Consider the following 13,470-nt stretch of genomic DNA (forward strand, 5'->3'; position numbering starts at 1 on the left):
TCCTTTCACAAAAGTGGTGCAAATTGCAAACTACTTTTGCTCATTTTCATTTACTAAAATTGCAGCCACTGGCAATGTGCGGAACCCAACTGACCTTAGGAAGCAGCTACCCCAGTTGGACTAGTAAATTAATTTATGCTCATTCGATAAGAGATGATATTACTTAATACTGTCATGGGTCCACTGTGAAGATTATATAATTAATCAACCCCACCAAAAAAAATAAATGTGTCGTTTTTTAACCTTGATACCGTATGACTCTAGATTAACTTCTCAGTTACATTATTTTCCTTCAGCAAAACGAAAAAGCCAATGTATTGAACTAGTTCCTGCTTTAGTATTTCATTTGCCTGTGAAAAGGAAATATATCAATTTTAATGGCCAGCCCCAGTCCATTATAATCCCTATAGTTAATATTAGTTCATGCGGTTTCACACCAGCTGTGGACAGCAAAGGTAAAAGAACATAATAAATATGCAGGTGTTGGACAGAGACAGATTAATCTATTGCAGGTTGAAAAGCGTTCTTGGCATCTGCATTCTCTTCTTTTATCTTTGTCCATATCTCTCCTCAGAACTGCAATATATCAGAAGGAAACTGGCATCGTCTAATTAGTTTGTCTTTTGGGCATATCCTGTGTCATACCTGGGGATATTTTTTTTTTTATTAGCCAATTAATTATCACCTGACATCATTAGGAGTGTAAGAATTTTTGAAATACTTGGGTATTTTTAGACAACCAGCAAACTCCTGAAACACCCCTTCACAATAAAAGGTGCTGTGTAGTACAATTAAGATATATATATATATGCAGTTATTTGTATCCATTGTATCTAGCAGAACAATATTTTCCACACATAAACTTGAGTGTGATTATGTAAAAGTCACCTTGCTGCTTGTATTCCTTTCCAGATTGTCAGTGTGTGTAACTGTGTTACTATTGGATGGCTTTACTGCCTTCCCAGCACAGATCAGACTAATCTGGCTGGTCTGACCCGACACTTCACTGGAATCCAGAACTAATGCTGGTCCGATTTACTCTATCACAAAGTTTAACAGTAAACCTCCCAGATAGACTTAATTGTGAATCCTGGTATAGTGTGTCCTAGTAAAAGCAACACAAGTGCTAATTCCACATGCCGGTAAACCACATCACAGGTTAAATATTATTTTAAGTTGCTGGGAATCATGATCTTGAAAGTTTGCCAGAATACTGATCCATGTACCCAGAGCTAGTTCTACTTTGTTTATTGCCCTTTGCAGGCCCCCGTTTTATCCCCAGGCCAGTTCGAACAAAGCACAGTGCAGCAATGATTTGATGTTTTGACATGCGAGGCAACAACTCTGGTTTAGCTTGTTTAAACACTGTATATGAAGTGGCATTTTGAGCTGTCAGGTGGAATTTTTCAGCAAGTGCATTTATATTAGTGTGCTGCTTTGTAGGATTTCAATTCATTACATCTTTCCCTTATATAATGTGTCTTGCATTATAAAAAATAATTTCAACTACAGTAATTTAGCCTTATTTTAGTATGTTCTAGCGGACTCTGTTTTCTGCAATTTTGGTTTTACTAAATTGGTCATAGAGAAGTGACAGTGTATCCCAGAACAGTAATACCTGTACTAAAGAATTTGACTAGTGCGACGTTTCACCAACCAGTAGGGAAAAATATGTGGTTTCAATGGGTGATTGGTAATGTACTGTAACTATTTTTTGTATTTTATATATATATAATATATATATATATATATATATATATATATATAAATACTAAAATATATAATATCTATAGTATTTTTCCTAAAACCTTTCCTTGAAACCTTTTGATATACGCTCTGACCATTTTGGCACAGCCTGTTTCCTGCTCACTACAATCAGCTGTTATTTAATTAGCTACATTATTTATAAGTGGAACTCTGGGCTAAAAGTCATAAATTATGTTATTTTCGAGGGTGGCAGCAGTTCTAGGTAGAATACGGTTTATTTGTGCAGTGTGTGGTAAACTGATCTAAATACCAATAGTATACTAAACATAATGTTATTATCCCCATGGGGCTAGTGTGTTGGGTAAATGCAGAAATTGGAAGGTGTTTCACCATAATATATTAGTTGTATTTTTGAACTGCCGTCAGAAAGTATAAAACACAGTTTGTGGTGCTGGTGGCCACATATAACACAGCCGCTTCCCAGTGTTCTGGAATGTGTAACTAGCTGAAACCAGGCCTCTAAACACTTTCCAAATCGAGACGATCACTGTCAAGGGGCTTGTTATGGTACAAAACAGATCATTCATGCAGCGGTTATGAAGTGTTAGTCAAATGAAAGCTAATGTGGTGGATTAGCAACAGAACTGTTTGTCCATTTAAATGCCACCTTGTATTGTAAATGCCATACGCTTATTTGCAAAACGTAATACCGTATGTGTTTGAATCTTCATTTTTCTAACTTTGACTTAAAACAGCAGTTTCTTTTAATTGCTTTTAACTTCTGGTTAACTCATTATGTGCAATGCAGTATTACAAAAATCCAATCTGTGTTTTCTTCTATTACTTCAAACAGATCCTTTAAAGTGCCTAGTTCATTAGAAATTAGTAGTTTTTCGGTTTTGTTCTACTTTTATGTCATTCAGTGAAATGGCTATAAACCACAAATAGTTCAATGAGGTGTGTTATATTAATTGCCCAGCAGGTGGTGGTGGTGTATGTACTTATGCTCTTCGGTGTTTGCAGCGAGATTGATCTTGGGTTAAAATCCACTCAGCAGCATTTTTTAATAGGGTCTGGGTCTCAATCCCACCTGTACATGGTGCTACTGATAGTTCTATTTATAGTCTCTGATATGACAGATAAACTGCTTTATATAAACAATAAATCAATTGCAGTTTTGTTGATTAACTACTTCAGTATCCTAATATTTACTGCATTGAGTAATGAAATCTCAATTCACAATGAATTGTTTCATTTCTAAGCCTAGGCATTTGGCATCCTTTTCTCAATGGGAATTGGAACCTGATACATAGGCAAGAAGCCTCTTTCCTTTCAAGAGCAGTGAAAGGAAAATCAATATTATGTTGGAAGGTTTGAATGTGTGGCTTAAGACTTAAGACTTTTGTGTTCCACACTTACTTATTTGGTTTTCATGCTCCTTTTTTTCTGAGGAGAAACACGCATCTTTATGCTCACTAAACTGAACATGTGCAAGATTTGAAGGCATTACTTGGTAATAAATTGGAGATTAGCCTTGGCTTGTATATTTCCTGGTCAGTTCACATTTTCAGATGGCTCATTGTTATTCCATTTCCTTTAAAGATGGGACACGCTAATGATTTTGCCATCTGACACACATCTGTTTCCTGGTGCACAATATCTTCATTCTTCTAGAGCTGCTGCACTCAATGCTTATCTTTTCTGTCTTTGTTTTAGAAACTTAAGACGCTTGCATAGATGTCTAGATATGTATTAACTTGTTAGTTATATTCTCTGGGATTGTTGTGGATTGTTTTTAACTATGTTAAGACTTTTTGCACTTGCAGTATGATCATTTTATATATGTTTTTTTCATTTCTTGGTTTTCGTATGTGTTACATTGCTTCTGATTGCATCGATGACTGACCAACTGGCGATTCTTTACATTCTAATTTGAAATACATTTTTGATCTGTAATGTATTTTATGTAATATGGATGAGGGTGCTTGATACAAGCTAGAATATTACCTATTGTAATAACTACAGTATTACAATATTAAACATGAGGAAGGTGTAGCTCCCTGGCCTCTTGTTATACCATCTTGTATAGTAGAGCACTTCATTGTATGTGCTCCTTAATAGTAGCTTTGTGAAGCCTGTAAAAAAAAAAAAAAAAAAAGGTTAGCTCCAGTACCAAAGCAAACAACAGATTTCTTCAGGATTAAAGACATGTAGTTGTGTACTTTGTATACTGCTTGTCATACAGCACAAAGTATTTTTGTATGTCACCTGATGTGGAAAGCCGGTGATGCAGCTGGACAGTGGAAACATTCCCATACAAAAATTCCTGGAGGGCCCATCGTGCGGACAGACGGACTGTCACAACAGTGAAACACATACCTGTAACAAGTCAGACAAGGGGTTGTTTTAATCCTTGTTAACCTTTTATTGTCTTTTTAAAACCTCTTTTCCTTGAACTCTTAAGGCACAGATTGACCGCGCATTTGCTCCAGTTCCAAGTTTGCACCTTTTTAGTTATGCAAGGAAAAATGAGAAGAAAAAAAAATACTTTGTTTAAAATCCAGTAAGTCATGACGAATTACTTTGTGAATTGGGTCTGCTAGATTGCACTGGAACAAAAGCATAATACATGTGTTGCAAATGCATTAAGATAGCTCAGAGTGTAAAAATAAACTCATTATAGACAGGGGAGATTTTTTTTTTTTTTTTAATAATTTAGTCGTTGCCAATTAGTTTTTATTATTTTCTCCCCAATTTGAAATGCCCAATTATTTTTTAGGCTCAGCTCACCGCTACCACCCCTGCGCTGTCTCGGGAGGGGCGAAGATGAACACACGTTGTCCTCCGAAGTGTGTGCCGTCAGCCGCCCGCTTCTTTACACACTGCAAACTCACCGTGCAGCCGCCTCAGAGCTACAGCGTCGGAGGACAACGCAGCTCTGGGCAGCTTACAGGCAAGCCAGCAGGCGCCCGGCCAGACTACAGGGGTCGCTGGTGCGCGGTGAGCCGAGGACACCCTGGCCGACCTAACCCTCCCTCCCCCCGGGCGACGCTTGGCCAATTGAGCGCCGCCCCCTGGGAGCTCCTGTCCACGGTCGGCTGTGGAATAGCCTGGACTCGAACCGGCGACGTCCAGGCTATAGAGCGCATCCTGCACTCTAGCGAGTGCTTTTACTGGATGCGCCACTCGGGAGCCCCAGATAGGGGAGATTTTGATTTAGCAGAACAATGTCAGGTTTCAAATTCTAACTGCATGTCCTAAATAGTTTTTTTTTTAAAATAATAAAACAAATAACTATTATAAATCATATGGTTAGTATACATTTGTATGTAATAACTATTTTGTAAATGGGAATATGAACTTTAATGATATCTAGTCTTTATCTTTTGGCCTGGGGTTTTACTCATGTTTGTAGGATAGAATATAATAACTGTTCATCAAGGTCTTGGCAAATCAGATGCAAAGAGCGACAATACTAAGATGGGAAAACTAAGATTAATGTAATTATTTTCAATTTAGCTGTAGTGTCCAGTTCAGGTGTTGGTTCACCCTCATTCTATATTGCAGACTTTGGTTTGCATCTGTTTCCTGTATAATTTCACATTGACAAGAGCCAGCTCCTTCATAATCTTTTTTCCCTTTTACTCCCTGGACAGCAGTAAAACATGTCACGTTTGACAACCCATCATTTTGTCTACTGTAGTAGGTACACGTTACCTTGTTACATTTCTTATTGTGGCCTTGTAGTCTGGATTGCTGAAGGCCAGCTTATAGTTGGTCTATTTAGTCATATGACTGTTGTACCATTTTTTTGTATTTGTTATCTCGGGGGTGAGGGTGGGGTGGGACGATGACTATAACTTTTACATAAAAACCAAGTAGTTGTTTATCTAGCTTTTAGTGTGAAGTATAATTTAAAATATATAACTAAATAAACAGTATACTATAAAGAATACCATTTCCCCAGTTCCTCACTCACTTTGTATATAACTCACATCCTGTTACAAATATTGGGAACATTGTTTTGAGTGTTATACAAGGGATATATCCTTTACAGGATGTGTGCTATACACAAATGATTTGTCACATTCCTCTCATAGAGGCTATAAAATTAAGCTTTAAGTTTAAATGTATTTATTTGTACATCTTGACTGATTTTAAATCAAGTTGATTTAAATCACCGATTTAAATCATGATTTAAATCACTTGATTTAAAAAAAAAAATGATTTAAATAATTTTTTCATTTACTACCCATTTTATATAGTTTCTCATGAAAAGTATGTTTTAAAAACCTTTTATTAACACAAACATCTTAAACTCTTACTGTCTATAAACTGAAACTCTTAGGGCTGTATTCTGATCACAGCACAAATGCGAGTGCAAGCACGAATGCCGCTTGCCCCCTATTCTGTGGCGCATAAATGGAGCGAAGACGTAAAAAAAAAGTACTGCACTGAAATGGTATTCTGAAGACATGTCTTGCCCCATTATAGAGCGCCTGCCCCATCATTAACATATTCGCAGAAGCGATTCTGATGACAGTGCAACGGGGTCCCAAATAGACAACTGAGCACTGTGTTAAGACCCGCTGAAACCAGGTTTATTTAGTGGTGCAATCAGGAACTTTAACAATTGAACACACTATAAAAAGCAAAGTAGTCCTAAGTAACAACTGTGTGTGTTTGGACAGACACAGAAAGGGGAAACTGGGACTGGGATGAGTGAGGGGGGGTTTCTCTGGCATACTCAATCGCTAAATTCTTGTAGTTCACATATTGTAGTTTAGAGGATCCCACAATGACAAATAATTTGCTTTATTTATGTATTCATTTAAGATTGAGTAATTTAGTTTGGTATGTAACTATTCACAAACTACCATTTCCAACATCCTTAAATTTACAGTTTGGAGGTACTGTAGAGCTACAACTATGGTACTACAAAGAAAATTCCATAATTTATTTATTTATTTATTTATTTATAAATAAAAAAAAAACATCGCCAGCCCTGCTATTTTCCTGATGGTAAACTAATTTTAAGGGCTTGTGACACTATGTGTATTCTAGTGCAAAATCAACCGAGTGACCTTTTGAAAAATGGAGAGACAAACCAAACTGATACGCCAGAATGTGATAAACTAACTACCCGACACACAATTTCAAGGATTTTGTGCAGATTGCTTGAAACATCTGACAGTGTGTCACATATATAACTCTCAATGTTTTTACTGATTGATGAGGAACAGTACACTGAAAAGTAGGAAACAAGATGAAAAGCAGGGACAGTGGTGTAATACACTCATGGTTTATTAACTACTGGTTAATGTTTTTGTATTGATTATGAACAGTAAATTAATATAGCAATTTGATTAATTACACTGTAGTATTTCTCATTTTGGAGAATAAATTCTGTTTTACCTAGTGGTTGTTTTTAAATATTCTTTAATATTGGTCATGCATACTCAGATTGATGTGACAGGTGCTCTTTCCTGCCTGATGATACTGTTATAGTATCTCTGACACTCATTGCCAAGCCCATGACTGTAGGTCTACAAATGAGGTCTGTGCAGAATCCCATGAGGTCATGCTTATCTTTCTGTAAGAATGGATGTGTGTAATACAAAAAGGGATGTGTTTATTATAACAACATCATCTTTAACCCAGACACAATGATGATTGCAGATGCGTACCACAGTTTTGTAGAATTTATAGTTTGATATGGACTTTATAACTCCATTACACTAATGGCTTGCTGTAGTACATTTTCTGATTTCTGTAAAAAGAAGAGAAGGTTACGTACGGGTGAAATGTGATTTTCCTTTTTTTTAAACATTTTAAAATATACTGGAAAGGAAGATGGAAAATTGTATTTGTTATTATAGTTGACTACTGCCAAGCCATCTGAGTCTATGAATGTTCCTAAAAATAAATTTGTAAATTTGGCTGTTAATGCCATTCAAATGTCTTCTCAAAACTGGTGTAAATAAAGCTGTATTTGTTATTTTTACTTGTACATGTACATTAGAACTCGTCAAAAAAAAGCCATGCATACAATACAAGGATTTATTTTACGGTTTTGCCCTTACATGGTCAGTGCCACATGTACTAAACAAAACGTACCTCTATAAAGGGTGCTGTTAAAGGTTTGTTAGACGCATTGTCATCCAATGTAAATACATTACTTTTACAGGATAAACAATATTCAAGCTGTTATTAAAATTTACCTTAGCCAGAGAATGTACAGTATGGCATGTGTGGTGATCAAGCAGCTTTGGAGACTGCTGAGTGTTTGTTGGGTGCAGCATAATTTGCATTGTGTTTTGCTTTCCTAAACCCATTTGACTGCGGTACACAACACAACCTGTCCATAACTAAAGCAAAAACAATATTCAATCTACCGTATCACACACAGTTTTGTAAAAATGAATGCCACAGTGGTATGTTTTATTAGTTAGTTAAAGTGGTTTAAAATGGAAGCAGACCGAACATATTGGAAAGGGACAGTACTATATATGTTTGCTCAAGATATTAAGAAGCCAGAACAGTGATTGATCTGAAAGACCAGTATAAAATATGATACTTGAAGAGCCTTTGCCTAATGGAAGGGTTAACTTTTTTTATGATGTCATTTCTTTCACCAATAACAATGTGAAATCTTCTAATCCTTAATAAATGAGTATTGAGCTGTAAAGCAGTCTCAATTGTGCGTGCTATCTTTGAGTCAGAGCATAACTCTGCCGAGGGTATGCACTTTCATAAGCGTTGGCAGTAAATCTGCTGCATGTGTGGAACAGATTTGCACTTTGCCTACTTTGGTTATAAATGTTACAGTCTAGCCTAGAGCGACACCATTCTGTCAGTGAATATTTCTTCTGGGGATGGCAAAGACCTTTCCATTTCTCTTGCTTTCTTGATATGATGTTGGCGCATAGAGACCTGCGAGACCCTTTAGCTAATACAGATTTTATTGTAGGCCCTTGAGGGTGTGTAGCTATAAATAGGATATTATTGTTTCTGCTAAACTGAAAGCAGCAGCTAAGTGGTGGATCCATTTAAAAAAAATAATACTGCATTGTTACCCAGTTTTATCACGACATTGAATCAAACTCCCCATAGTTATGTTTGTTCTTTTTGATTGAATAATGGCATATAAATGTGAGAATGCAAGAAATGGGGTCATAAAGTGACACTGTATGTTTTGATTAAATGTAACCTTCAGTGTGTGATGTGATGATGATATTAATGTTTAAATCCACACTATTTAAAAAGTTTAAATCCAGTCATACCAGTATCAAAACGTTGAATGTAAAAAGCTTGGGCAGATTGAATATTTATACAGTATACAAGTTTATAAAATGCAGGTTTAGTTTTGTATTTATTTCTAACAATTTAATTAATATTACAGTATCTGGGCCCTGCTCTGCATACTGTAGTCTAAAATATGCTTTTTCTTTAATGTTTTTTTTTTTTTTTTTTTACTTTTGTTCATCAGAATGAACATATGCAGTTATTAATATACAGTCCTCCATACAAGTGTTTTATCTTTTTCTGAAGCCAACGGATACACCCTTACATAAAGCAACTCTTAGCTCATAAAAAAGAGAAAATTCTGAATCATTAAAGCCTTGTAAGTGAACATTTTTTAATGTTTTAATACAATTCTTGTAACACGAATTCACTCAAAAAGCTTAAATGGGAGATACAATATGGCAACACAGTGACAGCTCTAAGAAAAGAGCATACTTTCACTCATTTTGATTGCACAGTTATTCAAGTATAAACTTTTAACCCTTTCAGGACCATGCATTTTTCAGTGGGCTGCTCCCCCAGGATCAGGCGTTTTTTGGCTGTATTTGACTCTCTTACTATACAAATTCACTAAAAATCCATTTTTTTCAGTAGCATCTTGGAAATGGTGTCTTTCTTTTCACAACACTCTGGGGAACATTATAAAGTACTTCAGAAACCATACAAACTTCAGTATGATCGTGTTAACACGATCCCGGTCCTTAAAGGGTTAATGATACCCGATTTAATATCAGCTGTTTCACATTCCAGTCTTCTCTCAAAGCTTAGCTTTGGCTAAGGCTTGGATTAGAGAACAGATCATCATTATATATTGGAAATGCTGGAGATCAGTGGTACTCAATGCCAGTTCTTGTGAAGCTCCAACTGTCCAGGTTTTTATTATAACTGAAACCAGGAACAATATGTTGATTTCAAATCTACATTTACTGTCCAGCTTCGAATCGCTGTAGTCATTGTTCTTAATACAATTCACATTAAAAAAAAAAAAAAAAGATATTTTTTGTCCAGATTGGAACAGTAACCTGGAACAGTTTGAGTTGCTGAAGAGCAGGAATGAGAACCACAGACATAGATCATTAGAAAGATTAGTGTGCAACTAAAAGCAATGGTGTTGACAGGTTTGCAGTCTTCAGAATCTTTTCATATTGTGCAGCACCATCTCAGAAGAGAAACATTGTCGCGCAGAGGTCCACTAAATACTGGCACAAGGGTGATTTCTAGAGAGCAGCTGGTTGTGCTTTTAAACTTCCACTTTGTAACCTCAGAAATATGCACAAGGTTAAATAAATATTAAAGATTGAAAGGTGGATTAGGGTAGAGAGTTGGGGAGTGGTGGTACTATACACTACTTTGCCTATAGGACAAATGCAAATTGTTGTTGTGTTGCAATCAAATAAAATCTAAAATAGAAAAACTAGCATATGAACACTGTGACTGGAGCAGCAAGAAGTTGGTAGTGTTGGCCATGATTGACCTTTCTGTGGGACTGGAGTATCTCAAGGGAAGGTCCTTTTTTGCTGGAGATGACAAACTTCCTCTGAGATTTCAGCTTGTCAGCTCATTGTACAGCAGTGACATTGATTTCTTCTCGCTGCTGCTTCCTGCCTGGGCAGATAACAAATTTGCTGTGGCAGCTGCCTGTCAAGTTCTGTTTTACACAGGAGTCTAAACTGGGGACTTCTCATTTATTAATCATTACTCATGAGCCTTGTGGGAGTACAGGAAGATAACTATTCATTAACTTGCTACATTTCTCAATTGAAAGATCTCAATGACGTAGCTGGGTGTTCTCTTGAAATGTAATGCAGTGTCAACTTATTTGAATGGTGTAACATTCAGTCTTCCAAATGTGTTAGGTGATGGGTTCTCTTGATTGAGAAAGTAATAGTAACTACATAAGAAAGGCTGCACATAGGCCCACTCTTTTGATTGGACTTGATATTCTGAAGAAAGTTGTGATGTCACTGTATTCAGAGTGAATCAATGACTACACCTGGGTAATCCATTGCAAGAGTATGTGGCAAACTTGTGACCTGGTCAGCCAGCAAATGTGTGCTGTTTCTTTTTTTTCTCACTGACATAACTTCTGTTTGATTTCAGATTCCCTTCTCTCTTGTGCAGTTTCCACTCTGGGAGTTTTTAAAGGTAGGTCAATATTTAGCCAACTTGAAACCTTAGAATATGACTTTCTGTTTTGGTGGTCGAATAATATTCTTTCAAAGTTGATTGCACCATTGTTAGAATTCAATTCACAAAAATGACTAATGTAGTTTCTAGATATAAGGGATGGAAATAAGACTCCCATTGCATAGCAGTTTGATCCATTACTGGCTTTACTATGAGTTTAATAAGACACACCTGAGCTTGTTAGCTATACAATATGGCTAATCAAGCTTGTAGTAAAACTTGGAATGGATGAAACTTCTATACAGTAAGAGTCTTATTTCCATCCCTGTTTGGGGAAATAAAATATTGCATGACTAAGTACAATTTTAACAATATCTTGCATTTTCATATATCTATCTCTCAGGAATGATTACAAATTTATCACTTTCACCATAAAGGAGAACAGCACATGTGTCTCAGTTGTCTGCTTCTGCATCATAAAAGTGATTTTTAATGCAGCATTTTAAGGCATGATGTCATAGCTAACCAATGAGAACAGCAAATTTCAATGGCATAACCGCCTAATTTTACTAAAAGGACAATGCATCAGACAGCTGTGAGGGAAATAGAGATCACTTTCTCAGTGAAATAATAACTGTCATTCACAGGATTTTTTCACACTTTGAAAGACATTCTTTCTTGCCATCTGTTTCTGCTTCGTAAGTCATTTTGTGTGGAACAGAGGAATTCAAATCTTTAGTCACGATCATAATAGTCTCCAAAATGGCACAATAGAAAATGGTAGCCAGACAAATTACAAGATTTCGTTAAATTACTGTAATAAAATGTATTTGTTGAAACCGGAGGCAACAACTTTTTCATTTTATTTACTGAAAATTCCACCCTCCCAAAATATCTACTAGGATTTTTTCATGATGTGGAAAAGTCAGTCTTCCGCATTTTGTTGGTGTTGGACAAAGTCAGATATAACATTGTTATATTTGTTTCAGTTAGTCATAGATCTTGTTAAGCTTAAAGGCCATTGCACACTGGATCCGTCATTTAGCATCCGTCATCCGAAAAAGTCGTCCATTGCACACTAGATGCATTAGTATCGTACTTCAGAGCGATGATGTGCAGTGGAGGCTTTGTAGTAAATATACCTAGTTTCAGTATTTTAATAAAAAATAAATACAATTCTGTTGTACATAACTTTGAACACAAAAACATGTTTCTACTAGATCTACAATAATGTTGTTACGCAATATATAATAAAAAAATAAAACGTTAACATATGATATTACACAACACAGTTTCTGTTTAGACACACGTTAAATTCAGATGCGTTATCGGATCCAGTGTGCAGTGGCCTTAAAGGGGATTTTCTATATCCCTTGCTTTTAGTTTGATACCAAACCCAGCTCATACAGATTCCTTGAATGCACCACTTTGAAGGCTTGCATTTATGTAGTCGATAGAGGACTCGAGATTGTCTAAGCATGGTCACTCCTTGGTCCATATCTATCCATATGTCCAGAAGAACACCATTGAATTCCTGCACACTGTGTCCTATTGCCTTAAACATGAGAAAAGTACAATACTCAATCTGGCAATCTGGTCCCTGTGAAATCAAATTCTGAAAGATGACTCCACTAGTTCCTCCCAGCAATATGTTCTTCTTACAACAGACATTCTAAACTTCACTTGTGTCACCACATTATTTTCAAGAATCCTTTTACTGTTATATTTTAAATTACTATATGAATGTATGATCATTTGTAGGAAGCATTTACTGTCCTTTTGATCCCTGATCCCTGTATTTGCCACATTAAGTTAACCAGATTGAACTATGATCAGTAGACTGAGCTTTCTTTAACAGGGACCTAGTTGTGTAATCAGTACTATTTTGTTTCTTTGATTAGCTCCTCAGTGATATGTTCCGGTAGCTCAAGTTTAGACCAGTGTGTCCCCGACAAATTCAAAATGCCTGACAAACAAAAAGGGACAGGACAGTACTTACTCTAGCTGAAAACGTATTGAACGGTTGGAAAAGGCTGAATGCACTTTTCAAAGAGTATGATGTGGGAGTGTCAACGATTACTGACACAAAAAACTTGAGAAATTCTTGAGCACCTTGGAATCAAGTACCGCCACAGCACTACGAAGAACAATGCGACTGTGTCAAGACAATACGAGAGAAAAAACTTGTACATGTGGTTCATGCAAGAAATGGAACGGGGTGCTCTGATTTCAGGACCAGTACTTTGAGAAAGCATTGCTGTTCTATAGTCGACTACACCCAGAGGACGAGGCTGTACAGATTTTACAAAGACACAGCATCGGGCAGCTTTG

General features: G+C 36.4%; 1 protein-coding gene across 2 annotated transcripts in view; it reads left to right on the forward strand.

The window, feature by feature from the left end:
• LOC117411794 (mitochondrial S-adenosylmethionine carrier protein-like) overlaps positions 1-13,470 on the forward strand; it is a 57,986-nt gene that overhangs the window by 32,720 nt on the left and 11,796 nt on the right. For both annotated transcript variants that reach the window (XR_009307454.1, XM_058988614.1), the window contains exon 6: positions 11,113-11,157. Coding sequence is in view for 1 of the 2 variants with exons in the window: in XM_058988614.1 (XP_058844597.1) it covers positions 11,113-11,157 (45 nt within the window). In the remaining variant the exon portion in view is untranslated. The remainder of the gene's footprint in view (positions 1-11,112; positions 11,158-13,470) is intronic.

Source organism: Acipenser ruthenus, chromosome 16, assembly GCF_902713425.1.
Source record: "Acipenser ruthenus chromosome 16, fAciRut3.2 maternal haplotype, whole genome shotgun sequence".
Taxonomy (NCBI): domain Eukaryota; kingdom Metazoa; phylum Chordata; class Actinopteri; order Acipenseriformes; family Acipenseridae; genus Acipenser; species Acipenser ruthenus.